This window comes from Anguilla anguilla, chromosome 7 (assembly GCF_013347855.1).
Source record: "Anguilla anguilla isolate fAngAng1 chromosome 7, fAngAng1.pri, whole genome shotgun sequence".
NCBI classification, from domain to species: Eukaryota; Metazoa; Chordata; class Actinopteri; order Anguilliformes; family Anguillidae; genus Anguilla; species Anguilla anguilla.
In genome coordinates, this window is record NC_049207.1 from 15884565 (window position 1) to 15897015 (window position 12451).

The 12451-nt window shown below is 41.0% G+C and overlaps 1 protein-coding gene across 2 annotated transcripts; it reads left to right on the top strand.

Moving 5' to 3' along the window:
* Positions 1-274: 274 nt before the first annotated feature.
* On the top strand, positions 275-10748 carry LOC118231209 (solute carrier organic anion transporter family member 1C1-like). Of its 2 annotated transcripts, none has more exons than XM_035424835.1 (16): positions 275-476; positions 3592-3678; positions 4080-4182; positions 4283-4424; positions 4554-4686; positions 4900-5027; positions 5650-5796; positions 5874-5972; positions 6444-6662; positions 6974-7138; positions 7472-7667; positions 8302-8467; positions 8698-8882; positions 9170-9234; positions 9506-9623; positions 9991-10748. In XM_035424835.1, the coding sequence occupies exons 3-16, from the start codon at positions 4084-4086 to the stop codon at positions 10196-10198; spliced, it is 2070 nt and encodes a 689-aa protein (XP_035280726.1). In that variant the 5' UTR covers positions 275-476; positions 3592-3678; positions 4080-4083; the 3' UTR covers positions 10199-10748. The 2 variants fall into 2 exon arrangements, with proteins under 2 accessions (XP_035280726.1, XP_035280725.1); XM_035424834.1 differs by lacking the exon at positions 275-476 and adding an exon at positions 3125-3463.
* Positions 10749-12451: the final 1703 nt, after the last annotated feature.

A 12451-nucleotide genomic window follows, 5' to 3' on the forward strand; every position in this document is an offset into this window, starting at 1 on the left:
TAGACATATTTCAGGTAACCTTGTGCACTATGCTGAAAAATAGTTTGCAGCCTGGAAAAAAGGAAATAAATCTTGTGTGCTGTTATAAGTTGCTAACAAATTTGTGTTCTACCGGCCCCTGATTCTGAATGCTTGAGTGATAGTTGTCCTGCACTTGGGTAACATGTTGTACCAGGTATTGAGAAACACCCTAGGTACTGGTGTACTCTAGAGGTATGATAATTTTCAGGAATGTGTACCACCCACACCAAAAATGTGAGTAACTAGGCAGAGGTGAAGCCAACATTGTGGTCGTTTTATAGAGTTATGAAAGCACCAGGAGCAGTTGTGTGGAGTCAGCAGATATATTTATGTGTAGCTTCATGAAACCTAAACACATGCTCATTTCCCCGTGGACTAAAATTTTGAACTGAATTGACCGTATCTTCAATGTGATTCTGTCTGCTGAGTTTATCTGAGTTCACAACACCAAAGTGGTAAGTATGTTTGTATCTTGGGGGGAGTTGATATCTACATATGCAAAACGAAATGAGAAGTTGGGATGCCTGCGGGCCACAGGTGAATATGGAAGAATCATAATTGTAAATGGATACATGGTGGAGTAACTCCGGTCCGAGGGCTTAGCTACGCGCAGTTAATCACTTGCTATGATTTATTTAAAATTTATCATAGGAGATACGGGAAGAGGAAAAATATTAGTTATGTAATGTTTAAGTGTTCTTACAATCAGTGGTCGATTACGCCTGAACAGGGCAGGTTTATTGCATTGGGCATGGCTCTGGAAATAACAGAACAGAAGACATTACATTTATTTGACAGACGCTTTTATCCAAAGTGACATACAATAAGTGCATACCGAAGGTCATTGGAACAACTGCAAAACACAGGTCCGATAAGGTACAATACTCATTTTGTAATAGTTATTCATAGCCATGACCACATTAAGTCCAGTTTACACAGTAAACAGTACTCTGACCTAACCTATGCTAAGGCAAACTAGGAGGCATGAGAAGCTACAACATCAAGATAATGATACAAAGTGCAATAACTGCTGGATGGAGGTACATGTAACAGGAAAGTGGCACAGGAGGTGTAGCATGAAAGAGGCGGATTTAAGTGAATAAAAATGATCCCTGATTGCCTCACAAAGTGGTGATAGTTAGGTAGTCCAGTTATAGTCTGAAGAGAAGAGTCTTCAGACCATGGCGGAAGATGGGCAATGACTGAGTGGTTCGTAGAGGAACAGGGAGTTTGTTCCACCCCTGGGGAGCTAGAGTGGAGATGCTTCGTGGTAGGGACGAGTGATAACCATTCTTGGGAAGACAGGAAGAGAGTCAGTGTGTGCACTGGCAGCAAATATGCATTTGAAGTAGTACATGACTACATGGTATTTGAGAACACAAGGGAAATCTGACTGCAGGGGAAGACGACATGAAAAACTGACTGGAGACAGTGGCTAACAGCAGTAATCCATGGACGAGCCCATAAAATGATAGAGACCGTGTAATGGCAAGGTATGCTTATGACGACGAAGCAACAAAGCAGGGTCTTGATGACAAAGTCCACTAGAGGCTGTAGGCTTGAAATGCCCAGAAGAGATTCAATGGTATTGTGCAAGAAGCAAATTGGAAAAAGGCAGGGAGTTTACCAGATCAGAATAAAATTTAGTGAAGGGTTGTTCATAACTTCATGATTCCTTCTACTTTAAGAATGATCTCTCAAGGGCCATTGTAAAAATGGGAGAAACGTGGGCTGTAGTGTTACCAGCAGTTATATGGAAAGTTCCAGCAGCCCCAAGAATAATAGTCCTGAAGCCCCTCAAGACTGTGACTGAGAGAACCATTAGGCTCTCAGCTTATACTCTCCTGCTGGAGTGGGAAATTAAGGTCAGGATTGTTTGAGGTAATATCTGCTGGTGTTGGACCAGTCACTGAAACAGCTGGTGGCAGAAAATAAGGCCAAACAAAATATAACTAGTAAGGCAAGAGCTCTGCTACAGCATGGGCTACATGTTATCTCAGCAGAGGTGGGCCCAGGTGACTGGAAGAAATGACTTCCCAACATTGGAGGTCTGACTTCTTCTATATAAGTACTGTTGACAACTGAGATGTGCTATTATGTATAGTTTGTTTTAGTCAACACAAAGGTATATGCATTTTAAATATTTTTAAATAGGAATTAAATTCTGTATATGAAAACGATTCTGAAAACTGGACATAATGAACATCATTTTTATAAATTTTGCATATACCCCTGAATCAAAATCTGAGAATAGTGCTTCAAATACACCAAATATTTGCAAACACTGTAAATATACAGAAAAATAAATAAAACTGAAATGGACCCACCACCGGTGTAAAACAGTTTTAACATTGTTAGTTTGGTTAATTAATGTGTGTACTGTTGCAGTGTCAGCTGGGTGAATGATTGTAACATCTGTAAAAGGTCTGTCGCTGTGGTACATTCCCTTCAGTTCAGGGGTGCTGTAGGGCTTAAATGTTAATCCTTAAATCTCCTGTGAAGGGAAAGCTGTTTGTATAACCGGCCTGCCGGTACCCCATGCTGATAAAAAAATGTTAAAGCATTCCTTAGACTATAGCTCTACAACAATTAAACATTTAATCACAATAGGACATGACATTCAGTTTTTTCCACATGAAAAAGATGTTTTTTATATGTATGCAAAGGTCTAATTCACTTTATAGGTTTGCCACAAATGTGACATTTAGTTCTTATTTAAGTGCTGTGTTAGTCTTTCAGTAGAAGCTAGAACATTTTCTTTTGATAAAAACATTGAAGCGGTTGTTTTTCTTTTTAATTTTTACAATGTTAATTAGAAAAAATGTAACAATTCCTGGAGACCCTCAAACATTTTATATGTGGACACAATGTTTTATCATTAAACCACAAATGCATAATCCACAAAAAATGTGTAAAACAGATTTATGTGAGAGTGAACTGTAATGTTTTTTAGCAGTGCTTGCTGCCTTGTTAGTGTCCAGTCCAGGGCTGGTACATGGGCAGAATAGAAATGCGCCAGGTTCTTTGTTCTTTTGGAGCCTTTGTACTGTAGCACTCTGTGGCACTCATTAGTGCCATCCCAAAGCCATGAACTGGGATGGAAAAACACTCACTGCCACCTACAGGAAGATAAGTTCCATCACTGTTCACTCATCTACCAACAGGACAATGAGGCAGTTTACTTTCACTGCCTGGCCCAGCTATATCTGGGCATAACTCTTGTAGCATTCCAGCTGTCTTTGCTTTCAGCACCTGGTTATTCTGCCCTATCCAATAGCACAGAATGTTGTATAAGAAACTGCACAAATTCTTAGATGCTCTGGGGAGACCTCTGTGCAGAATGTTTTGTTCTCTCTAAGTTTTTGCTTGCTGTGCATCTGAAGGCTCATTATTGGTGGGGGAGAATTACCAGGGCTAAATCTGTAGGATTACCAGAATACTGGTAGGTACTGAAAACTGGTGAGCTTCTCAGCAGCATGTAGTTTTGGACATTCCTCTGTGTTTGCCGTGCTTGTCCTCAGTCTTCAGGGAAAGAAACTTTTCTAATTTAATGTTGCATCTGTCTGGCAGGACATGGAGTCAACAGGTACCATGTGACAATTACAGACATGAACTGACATTTGTGAGAACAGTGACGCACCTAGAAACAGACTGAAGGTAAGGCAACTCCAATTTACATGATTTAATATGTGTATATGCTCCTGAATGGTGGTTGTGGTAACACAGTTGCATTTATTTTTTTAGAATAGAAGCCTCAGATAAGTACTATGACTTAACTAAAGGAACAGTTTGAAATGTTTTATTTGGATCTGTACTGGTAGGTTTTTCTTTTTGTTAATTTTGGTGTAGTTAGGTTAAGTACCTTTAACTGAAATATTGCATTTTGTGAGGTCATTGTCATTTTTGTTGTGATTGCTTATGATGAAGTTAATAGGAGTAATGGGTAGTGTAAATAGAGTTGATAAGAACAAGAAGAAACAAGAACAGAATTAAAGGAATGTTGCTGACAGTCCAGTATGTATACTGTATATATTGGTGGGTTCGGTGAATATTTTCAGAAAGATGAGCAATCCTGCAGAACAGGCTGATGAGAGGCTGACCAGCCAAGAGGCCCTATGCCTGAAAGAAACCTCCAAAGATCAATGCTGCTCCACGCTGAAGGTAATGCCAGATCATAATGCCAGTGCACAATGAGGACTTCTGGTTGGAGTCCAGGTTTATATAATTCTTACTCTCTCTTCTTTTCCTGTCTCTCTTTCAGCTGTTCATTGTAGCCCTGTCCTTTGCCTACTTCTCCAAGGCTCTGTCAGGGACCTACATGAAAAGTTCCATCACACAGATTGAGAGAAGGTTTGATCTTTCCAGCTCCCACACCGGGCTCATAGATGGCAGTTTTGAGATCGGTAACGATAGCACATTGTCATAATGAGTGAAATGTTTCAAGCAATCCTGCTTCTCTTCTGCTGCTCCTGTGGCTCTCTCTGCTGTAATTCTGTAGGTGACCAGTTGTTCCTGCTATGTTTCTCCTGCAGGGAACTTGCTGTTCCTGGCAGCAGTAAGTCACTTTGGGGCCAAACTGCACCGTCCCAGGCTAATAGCGGCAGGGTGTCTAGTTATGGCTGTTGGTACAGGCCTCATTGGTCTACCTCACTTCTTCATGGGAAGGTAAACATACGTCATCAAAAGCACATACTTGAAAAGTACAACGTTCCACACACTTTTGTTGTAGTGATTTTACAGTATGCTGCTCAGCTGATACATTGTGTCATGCTAGATCTCTTGTAGTGAACAGGCATCATCTATAGCTTATTATCTATAAATACCCCAACTGTAAATGAATAAATGTTTTTTTGTTTGTTTCTGTGATTATCCTTGTAGTTACAAGTTTGAAACTGTGATCCGAAGTTCAATGAATGAAAATGGCAGTATATCTCCCTGTCTGGATATTCCAAAACTGCCTGCTTCTCAGGAGACCCTACCTATACCATCTCTCGACATTGATGCAGGTAAAAGTCACACCTGAACACATTACTCTTGTATCAGCACAGGTGAAGACAGAATAGCTTCTCAATGAGGCAGACTTGATAGGCAGAAGTCCCAAAAAGAGTAAATTTGACTCATTGATTCATTGATTATTGGAAAGGGACAGATTGGGTGACACAGTCAGCCAATACATCTACTATGTAGCAAGGCCAGTAGTAGGATGCTGGCCTCCATATTATTCTGTTATTCCCTGACCCAAGATCTCCAACATAGTGCCTGTAGATACATAGGTTGAAATGATTATAATGTAAGGAATCAGAGAAGGTTTGCAGAGTGAGGTTTTTTTCAGGGATAGCTTCTCCTGTGCTTGCTTCCAAAGTGGCCTGTTCCTCTTTGGGTTTATCTGTCCTAGGTATTTGAAGTTACTCTGAGCCTAGAAAAGGCCAACTGTTGTGTCTTTGCACAGAACCATCAAAAACTTTCCCAGCTCTGTGTGTAGAAGTATGTCTCTGTCTCTCTGAGTGTCTATATGTGTATACAAACTGAAGCTCTTTGGGTAGACAATAGAAACTCTGTGCACACATGGTGTATATAGGCTGCATGTGACATTGCGTGTATACCGTGTGTGTCTGTGTGTTTCTACAGCATGTGTGAAGGACTCTCAGTCTCACATGTGGATCTATGTGTTCCTGGGAAACACCCTCAGGGGACTAGGCGAGACACCCGTCACACCTCTGGGAATATCATACATTGATGACTTTGCAAAAGCCGAGAATTCGGCCTTCTACATTGGTAAGCATCTGTAGAAACTGTTGTTGCACATGAATGAAAGACAGTTATATTTTACGGAATCTTTATCTGATTCACAGCTTGTCTACAGACCATCACTTTGCTGGGACCCATGTTTGGCTTCTTATTGGGATCAATGTGTGCTAGACTATATGTAGACATTGGCTTTATCAATACAGGTAAGACTGTCATCAATGATGCAGATGATGTATAACTGTATATTGCATCATTTATACATTGCTTTTTATCATCTACCATTATATCGATTATATACTATAATCGATTGTATTGATATCGTACCCCATCTATGATGTAAAAATAGATAATCTATTCCACTATCTCAATCAGTTTTTTACCTCTAAATGTCCTTAAGTTGCTTGAAAGAAAAGTAAGATGTGTGCTATGTAAACCGATGCTGTATTTGGCAGATTTTGCAGGAACAGCTGTTGTTGACCAAAAAAGCATAGAATGGTTAAATGATTGGGTCTGTGGCTGTGCTCCGTGTTTGCGTATCATTGTTGGTGACAGAAGAATGTTCATGTGTTTGCATGAACACTCACATTAGAGAGCATGCTTGTTCATGTGCATGTGTAAGTGCTTGTACAGGCCTGACTGCATGTGTGTGTGTGACAGAGGCTGGTCTCTTGCAGACAGCATAACTATCACTCCAAAGGATGCACGGTGGGTCGGAGCCTGGTGGCTGGGCTTCCTGGTGTCCTCAGCCATCATGCTCCTGGCTGGCCTCCCGTTCTGGTTCTTCCCCAGGTCTCTGCCCAAACAGGGCGAGGAGCACGTGGTTCCACTGCCTCCACAGGAGCAGCCAGAGCTCCCTGCCCCTCAAGCCTCAAAGCTGGCTGACATTGCCAAAGGCAAGCTGATACAAGCCCAAGCCCTGACCCACACCAAGACCACAGTAGGGCCTGCAGAACACCAGCATTTTTGGTTTTGTCACAGGAGACATCACCCTCTACATTCTCTGCTCTCTTTCTTCCAAGCTTACTTTGTCTTGTTCGATCAGGACCTCTGTATAAAGCCATAATACATAGAGTTCCATGTATGAAATCCACACCTCTAGTTCAGATTCCCTGTTGTCCAAATTAAGCGAGCCAGTAAATATGCCTCCAGATCTTCTGTCCAAATACAGTAAGAGGGTTAATTAGTCATTTCGGTTCTGTTACAGGTTTTCTTCCCTCCCTGAAAAAGCTTTTGGGCACCCCAGCCTACTTCTTACTTCTGTGTGGTAGTATTCTGAAGTTCAACTCCTTTATTGGACTTTTCACATTCAAAGCTAAGTATATGGAGCAGCAGTTTGGCCAGTCAGCAGCCCGTGCCAACTTCCTCATTGGTAAGTGTGTGCTACTCGCCAGCGTTCTCATAAGTGCGTGACCACTCTCACCATAAAAGCTCCCTCACCATTAAGTGAAAAGAAAGGGGGTCGTCTAATCACAGGAAGTAAGAAGGGTTCACTTCATAACCAATCATTGTAAAGTTTCACTATTTATGTCCAGGTCTATCTGTTCAGGCTCATTCTGGTCTGTTTCAGAATATTCCTCTGCTCTTTTCAGTGATGGTATTTTCATGTTAAGCTTATGATATCTGGCTCAAATTGAACCTAATAAGTCTGTTTAACAGTATTGACCAATCCAACATAAATAGTTAGGACTTCTGTTCCCTGCAGGTGTGTTGAACCTGCCTACTTTTGCCGTGGGGATATTTCTGGGCGGGCTGCTAATGAAGAGGTACAAGCTCAGCGTGGTATCAGGGGCCCAGCTCTCCTTTGTGACCTCTTTTCTGGCCTATCTCCTGCTCCTCCCACAGTTTGGAATTAAATGTGAAAACTCACAGGTAGCAGGGTTGACTGTCTCATACAATGGGTGAGTAACCCTAACTCTAACTGCTGTCACTGTGCCATCTGTAAGGTTGGCAATGAAAGCTACTTACTTCATATTACATAGTACATTCTGTATTCACTGTCTCATCTATAAGGTTTGCACTGTAAGTTACACTCTATATTGGAATTGGGATATAGTACTAACCACTGCCTCCTACAGTTAAAGAGAAGTGCTGTGCATATTGGTTCTTATAATGCATGCCACATTCTGTGTTCTGTTGTACATTTGTACTGATTTGCTTTATTGTTCACTGCTGGAGGTTCATACAATACTGCTGATGTCCTACTACAGATTAGCATTATCACTATTCCAGCAACAAAATCGTTCTCTATTTCCCACTATGCTGAAACCAGACTATAACAGTGTATTAACAGAGCCACCCAGCTGCTGCATGAGACCAAATATGTAAATCAAAACAACATAGAAAAAACACTATGGTCTATGATTACATAACATTGTAAGCAGACTTAACAAATCAGAAAATCCTGACCTCAACCTTAAGTACTAATTATACTTTACCAGATACTCAGCAGCCAATCTTATTTAAACATTATTGATAAATCTAATAGAATGTGGAAGCCATAACTTCAACATTGATTCATACTCCGCCCCTCAGGTCCCCTGGAGTCTCATATGAGGAGCACACATTGTTTTCAGAGTGCAACACAGGTTGTTCCTGCTCTGTGGGAGAGTGGGACCCCGTATGCTCTGAAAATGGTATCACCTACATGTCTCCATGCCTGGCAGGCTGTACTAGTTCATCTGGAACTGGGAGGAATACGGTAAAGTACTGCTCTTTTTGGTTTTGTGTATATCAAACACTGTCACTTTTGTGGAATACACACACCAGTGTTTGAATAAAGACTACTTGGGGTAATGTGAGTCAGGATTGTGGGTGTGCACTGAACTTGAGCAGTAGTCATTTTGAAATAATTTTAAAAGTATTTAAACTCCATGTGTCCATTTTTTCATCACTGATCTTTTCAGCTTTTGTTTTTATATTTGAACAAAGGTCTTCCACAACTGCAGCTGTGTGATGGCCTCTCCTCCTGAATCGGGCAGTCTGTCTGTGTCTCTGGGTCAGTGTGCTCGCAGTCCCGCCTGCGGCCACAGCTTCACCATATACATGGCCGTGTCTGTCCTCAGCTCCTTCATAAACTCCCTGGGAACCACGCCAGGATACATGGTCATTATACGGTCAGCTGCCTCCTCGGACCTTGTGACTTTACTCATAAGCCAAAGATATACTGTTCTCAGCTCTCGCCTTTCTTCGTTGATTGAATTTTTTGATTCTATAAACTGATTCCTCATTTTGAAAATTTACATTTGTGTTGGGTAGGACAGAGAGCAGCATGTTTTGTTAGGGGAACAGACAAATATAGCAGGGTTGTGTTAGGGACAGGTCAGGAGAGCAGGATTTTGTCAGGGAAATTTTTTGGATGTGATTAAAGGTGAGTTTTTCCTATTTTATGATTTCCTTTCAGGTGCATCACACCTGAATTAAAATCCCTGGCCCTGGGCATCCAGACCCTGGTGATTAGAGCTCTGGGTAAATGTCATAATTTCATCCTAGAAGGAAGCACACTGGGAACACTATCAGGACTGATTCCATCACTGATATTTGAGCTGGATGACTGCCTATTGCTAAACCCTAACCTTTGAATTAATCTGTGTATTTTCAACATGCAAAATAGCCTGGTGGAAACAAAATGAAGCGTGTTTCATTTTGTTTACTCATATTACTAAATTAGAAAAGAAACTTAGAGCTAAAAGTGCCTGTGGTGTTCCTCTATGGGATTTTGCTTGTGGTTCTTCTACAGGGGGACTTCCAGCTCCAGTATATTTTGGTGCTCTGATCGACTCCACCTGTTTGAAATGGGGACTCAAGAAATGTGGGGGCAGGGGAGCTTGTCGGATGTATGACTCTGATATGTACAGGTGAGTGTGTGCGTGCATGTGTGTGCGTGTGTGTGTGTGAGAGAGAGAGAGAGAGAGAGAGACACAGAGAGAGAGAGAGAGAGAGAGTGAGAGAGAGAGAGAGAGAGACTGATGTGTGGTGTATATTTAATATTATTTAATCTTTATTTATTTGGGTAAAACACATTGAGACAAAAGTTTGTTTTCAAGGGGACACTCTCCAAGTATAAGAAAATATGTGCGACCCTGATAAGAAAGGAACGTTATGAGAAGGTAGTATGTTGAAAGTGATGTTCTTTTCTGCCAGAATGCCTGAGATTTGAGTGAGAGGGAATAAAAGCAGATTGTTCCTGACATGACATGATTTGGTTTCCTTTGCTGAATGCAGGGTGATATTTCTGGGCCTCATCACGTGTCTCAGTGGCTCCTCCTATTTCTTCACTGCTGCTGTGATTGTGCTCCTGAGGAGGCAGTTTCAGAGGGAGGAGGGAAAAACCGGAGATCCCCCCACAAAGCAGGATGGACTGGAACTCCACCTCTCCCAGCCAGAGAAGGAGGCAGACAGGACTGCAGACCAAACCAACGGGCAGTTCTAGAAGGGTAGCTCAGACCAATGGGCAGGCCTTCAAAGGGGATCAGCCCACCGGGTAGTTCTATAACAGGGATCACCAATCAATATGTGGTTCCAGAAGGGAGAGAGGTTTAGTAACCAGGGAGTCATCAAAGCTGCATAGGGCTAGGAATTCCTTCTCCAAAAGCTGAATAACAGAGCTACAACTCTGAGCTGACTTCTCACACAGCACGTTGTTGAATCTTTTCAAATAAAGATGCCATGGGTAATTACATTTTTAAATGTTGTATTTTTTCATGTAAATCTCTGTGAAGTAACTGAAATAGGAAAAGCAGGAGATTACTGGAGTTTAACACAAAAGTATGTATCTGGAAATAGTCCAGTAATAGAAATAGTTTTAAGAAAATGAAGACTTATGACCCCTGGAATCAAGTAACCATAACATAATACATTTTCAATATATATTTTTCTTCAATATTTTTTCAATGCACAAACTTAAGCCATGTTATCAGCTTCAGTTCTTCAGACTGTTCAAAGACCACATGCAAAATAAAATTTACAATTGAATGCTTACAGCATGCTTCACAAAATGGTCATTTTATGAATTTACAGGTATAATTTATAGGTATAATTTAGTCTGGTATTTAGGAGGAGTGATTATTGTAGTTATGTTTACAGTCAACCAAAATAACTTTATCAGCCCAGTGTTCTGGAAAAATAAAATATAAATGCCAGAAGGCAGTGGCAGAGATTAAATATGTGTGTTTGCTGGCTACAAATTCATGTGAATATAAAACCAATCTGTAGGAATGCAAGCGCCTATCACAAACATACATGTAATTCTGTGTATCATCACACTGTGGAATATTGTCCTCTAACAATTGTCCGTTCACCCAATACCTACATTGTCCAGTTCATCAGTAGATACACAATATTGAAGGCAGGGGTGCAAACAAGAAACTTGATCACCAATGTAGATAATTACCTTTCATTAACAGAGACACGAACAATGGGCGACTTCCTGACCCACAGCTGCAGTGGAGAAGTACATAGCTAGTACATTATTAGACCCACCATGGGCTCATTATCCTGATCCCCATCTCCCTGCCTCTCTGCCTAAAAAACAGCATTCCACCAGCCCCAGTGGACAACAAAAGTCCCAGTTCAGAGGGCAAGCACAGCACATTCAATTACAACAAGCCCTGAAGCTGTTGGCATCTCAATGAGTTTTTATTTGATTAAAAATAACCTCCTCTCCAGCCTAGCATGATTGGCTTTGTAGTCATCACACAACCCTTGTTTATTACAGGGTGACATTGGAAAAAACAATGGAAAATGGGCACTCTCTGTTGATGTACACACCATACTCAAGCTGAGGACCTATCCAAGCAAAATATAATTTTTTGTATTGAAGTAGAAGCTTCTGCTTTCTCCTTGATTAATAATTTAAATTGTTTCATTCATGTGCAAATAATGAATTAACAAATAAAAGATAAAAAGCAAAAGGCATTTCAGTTCAAGGCAAAAGTCAGTGATGTTGATTTGTGAGATTGCATGATGGCAATCTTTATCTGAGTGTGGAACTGAAGAGAAATTGTGAACTGGGATGTAAAAGGCATTCGGGGAAAGCTGGAGCATCTTCTTCTGTGAGTTCAGCTATAGTGTTGAGCTGCCACTAGCATAGCCCTGCAGTCCCCCTCTGTGCGGAGTAGAGTAATGCGAGTGCGGAGGAGGTGGTAGGGCATGCAAGTTGAAGTGGACGTGGTGTATAGCCTTGAGAAGGTAGTTGTGGAAGAGGTAGCAATGAAAGCCCATGAGTTGAGATGATAGAAAATGAAAAGGAAAATGCAGATTTGAGAGAAAAGGGTGAGGAATTGACAGGGTAACCCCAAAGAGATGGTGATCATTAGTAGGGAAAAGTTTAAGGGTGTAGAGGAATAAATCATTTAAAAAGGTGTGGGGGATAAGAGTAGGGCTTAATTGCCTTGCAAGCAGTCAAGCAATACACACTTAATTATATACACATTTAATAAGCCTCAACTATTGTTATTTTCATTGTTCCCTCAGTGGAGTTCTATTTTTAGAATGTAAGCCAAACTTAAGTATAGATGTATAAGGATTCACAAGGTCTGAGTCATTGACAATTTACAGGCCATAAAGTTTCTGAAGATACTGTGATGTGATTAAACAATATTATGCTTACACATGAAACAAGACTGCAGTTCAGCTCAAATAAAAGCTGTGGGCTTCTGTACTCTGCTAATAATTCATTTCACCT